This window comes from Blennius ocellaris (assembly GCF_963422515.1).
Source record: "Blennius ocellaris genome assembly, chromosome: 8".
Lineage (NCBI taxonomy): Eukaryota > Metazoa > Chordata > Actinopteri > Blenniiformes > Blenniidae > Blennius > Blennius ocellaris.
In genome coordinates, this window is record NC_137657.1 from 27,420,381 (window position 1) to 27,424,062 (window position 3,682).

Consider the following 3,682-nt stretch of genomic DNA (forward strand, 5'->3'; position numbering starts at 1 on the left):
CCACCACCACCACCACGGCGCCGCGCCCCGGAGGGGCAAGGCGGCGAGCGCCGACAAGTACAGAGTCGCGCAGGAGCCCGGGGAGAAGGTCGCCAACGGATCGAGCAAGAGGGGCTCGGCAGCCTCGGCGCCGGGCGACGGGAGCCCCGGCGGGAATGACACCGTCAACCTGGACGCCCCCTGCGGGGCGCTGCCGCCGCAGCTGTCCCGGCTGAAGAACGAGGGGAACCTGCTCTTTAAAAATGGACAGTTCGCCGACGCGCTGGGAAATACTCGCTCGCCATTCAGGGCTACGCAGACGCAGGTGAGGCAGAGGGAGACGGTGGACGCTTGTCTTCTTCTTCTACTTCTTCTTCTTCTTCTACTTCTACTTCTTCTTTCTTCCTGCCGGTGACGCACCGTGTGCGAGCGCTCCACTGCACCTTCTATGTGGATTGTAAACACGACGCCGGGACGACGATACTCGTCCATCCGTTCATTGACAGACGTTCCACGATATCGGTGCTGTAAATATTTAATATTTCTATACATGTACTAGTTCTGTAAAGAATAAGAAAAAAATCAAGCACATCTGCCCTTTTTGGAGTTCTCCCAAAAGCCCTTCAGCTTTGGGGAGCAGCTCAGAGAGTCCTCCAGCCCGGGTGATTTGCATTTGCTGTAAAGTTCAACAAGCCAACGGCTGCCGCCACCGATCAGCGACACAGAACTCTATTTGTTTTCTCACTCTTAATCAAATGAGGGGCAGGCTGTTTGTGCAGCAGTTTGCCGACTTTCATTGTCTTGATTTCTTCCACATGACGCGCAAATGCATCTAAAATGAGGTTGGTGGCTCTCTTGGGGGACCACATGGGGCTCGCCCGTCGCACTGGGAGAAGTGAAAATCTGATCCAGAGAATACAGCTGTGCGTATCGGTGTCTTTTGTGTCATTTCCTCACACACACACACACGCACACTCGCACTGAAACGCCAGATGTTCTTCCGTGTTTTATAGCTAGCTGCCCTCAGGAGACGGGGGAGACACCTGCTGGAGGAGCTCTGCTGCTGGTTGCACTCTGACCTTGAATATCTATAGAGGCATCCATCTGCTTCCCGTACCCGCCCTCCTGCTGTGTTACATTAAATCTACATTCTGGATACAAGTGCTAGTCTTTGATTAGTGCTGCGAACTAGGCCTTTCTTTCAATTTTGTTGAGGATTGCTGGAGTTGAGGTTATTAATGTCCTTTCAGCTCAATCTTTTGGTATTTACATTGTAATTTAGTTTGACATTTGTAAGACAAACTGAATATTTTTATTCTAACTAAAAACACCAGAGTTGTCAATCTGGAAAATTATCTCTGTGTCACATGAGTAGAAAAATTATAGAACCTTTTTAGCATTCACACAGTCCCCCATACCCCACTATAGTCTCACTGAAGCACATTTATTGGAGGCGCATTCACAGAAACACACAATGGTTTGTTCTATCAGATTATCTGACTCCTCGGCCTGTCTTGAGTTAGCGATGCAGAATCAGTACGCTAACATTGTCACCCGCTCAATTGCCTTCGATGCCAAATGAAATAAGAGACGCGTGATATATATTTAAGCTCCTTTCATCGTACTCACTCACATACCGAGCCTTCATATGTTGCTGAGAATTGCCATGGCAACTTCTCTGTAAGGTGTCACAGGGAGGGTGGGATTAAGGGACAGAGAGAACGAGGAGAATAGAAATGAGAAGACTGAGCAGAAAGAGACGTGGCCAGTGCCGGGATAAAAAGTGAGGTAGACAGCAAGTGAGAAAAGGAAAACGGCAAGAGGAGAATGTGCATTTGCCTGTTCCTCTTTCAGTGGAATATATACATTACTAATAATGTTCTTGTTGGTGCTGCCCGGAGGGTTGGGCCAGTCAATGAAAAAATACAGGTGCACAAATGGCCAGCCATGGTTGTGCAGAGGCGTCAAAGAATAGAACTTTTAGCTATAAACTCATCTGGTATTTCATTTAAATTAAGGACTTAAGCGATGCTCAACATCACACTCTGTAGACCTGGTTCAGAACAGCCTGGATATACAGCAACATTGCACATGTTTGGTAGAATCCAGATAAATGGACTCCACTGCTGCAGTCTCTGTGTGTATGTATATATATACATAGGTACTGTGGATGTTGTACTGAAAAGTGGCTTCTCAGTACATTTCGCATTGAGTGTTTTGAGCAGAAAATGTGATGGCAGAGAAAGTAAGAGATAATACTTGTCTCTATGTTTCTGCAAAAGCTTGCTGATCTTCAGTTCAGTATTAAAATATTGATGTTTATGTTGAATCCCTCAGCACTGGGGTAGCTTTGCCAGTTATCTAGCAAGCATAATATTTACTATTTATTTTGCACAAATATGGTGATGCGACATGCAGGCTATGTATTGAGATGAACACTGTCGGAAGGGGTGTTTCTATAGACTGAGTAACTGTGAGTTAAGAGTTCTTTTTTTTTTTTTTTACTTTTGAGGCATAGGAGCTGGTAGCTCTGCTTTTCAGAACTAAATAAATAAATAAGGTGACAGATTTGCTCCCTGTCCGTAGAGTATCTTTGATTTCACCTATTCTCAGCTGGGATAGAATAAGCTCCAGCTCTATGCCAGCTGTGAAAAAGATAAATGGCTGAACAGAGGTGTAGTTGGTTATATAATTCAAATGTAGTAGAATCCACTGATAATGTTACTTGTATGTCATCAACAGTGCTGATGGCTCATCTAAATCCACCAGTCTATATCTCCGCGTGGCCACAAGAGTAAATCAAACGTACTACAAAGTACAGCACTCCTAATTAATTTGCACAAAGTGAATAAAGTAACACTTTTGTGCATACATATTTAAAATTCTACTTAGGTTCAACAGAAAGAAATTGGAATATGCCCTCTGGTTTTATGATTCGAGCGAAATTCACTGGTGTAATATTTCATTAAGGGCCTACAATAAAGTCGGCTGCACTCCATCTCAGAAGTCGCTCCATGTTTTTCAATCTTTGATAAAGCAGAAGATATCTATTACATGACTACAGTCTGACAAGTGGGGGGGGGGGCATCAGCAAGATTCCTGCTGTGTTACTATCAGTAATCATACTAAGCGAAGCCCATCTCACCCCCCCCCCACACACACACACAGACCTGCAAACACACACTCGGATATGCACACACCAGTATACAAACACACACGTACGGTTTATATCTGCCTGCACACCGCTGCTGCACACATTCATACAGCCCAAGGAGCAGAGAGTTATAGTAACAGTATTTTCACTTTTCCCAGTGCGCTCAGTAAAGGAACTGATCTAAGCTATTTCCCATTGGCATTAAATATGCATTATTCCCCGCCTTTCATGTGGGCGCTGAGCTGTGTTTTGTGTAAGAAGTCCTCGGGATATTTTCTGATACTTGGAGCCCACCAATTTTTTTATCTTCATCTTTTAATTAAGAAGGAGAATGAGGTCTGCAAGAAAGAGAGCTAATCTTTAGTAAATGGAATTTCTGGGCCACTGGGTTGCTCCCGGGCTGGTTACGAAACATCCTGCCAACAAACACCACAAACCCCCAGCTTCACCGTCCATTATTTCTCATCAATTAACCTTGAGAAACCAAGAGAGAGGACCACAGTGAAATAATGCAGGGATTACAATGAACAGGGGGGCTACCGCTGCCCA

The 3,682-nt window shown here is 45.1% G+C and overlaps 1 protein-coding gene across 1 annotated transcript in view; it reads left to right on the plus strand.

The window, feature by feature from the left end:
- The window catches only part of spag1b (sperm associated antigen 1b), a 14,540-nt gene that overhangs the window by 136 nt on the left and 10,722 nt on the right, over positions 1-3,682 (plus strand). The window contains 2 exon segments of the mRNA XM_080500753.1: positions 1-263; positions 266-304. The exon segment at positions 1-263 is cut by the window's left edge and continues 136 nt beyond it. Of these exon segments, the coding sequence (XP_080356879.1) occupies positions 1-263; positions 266-304 (302 nt within the window).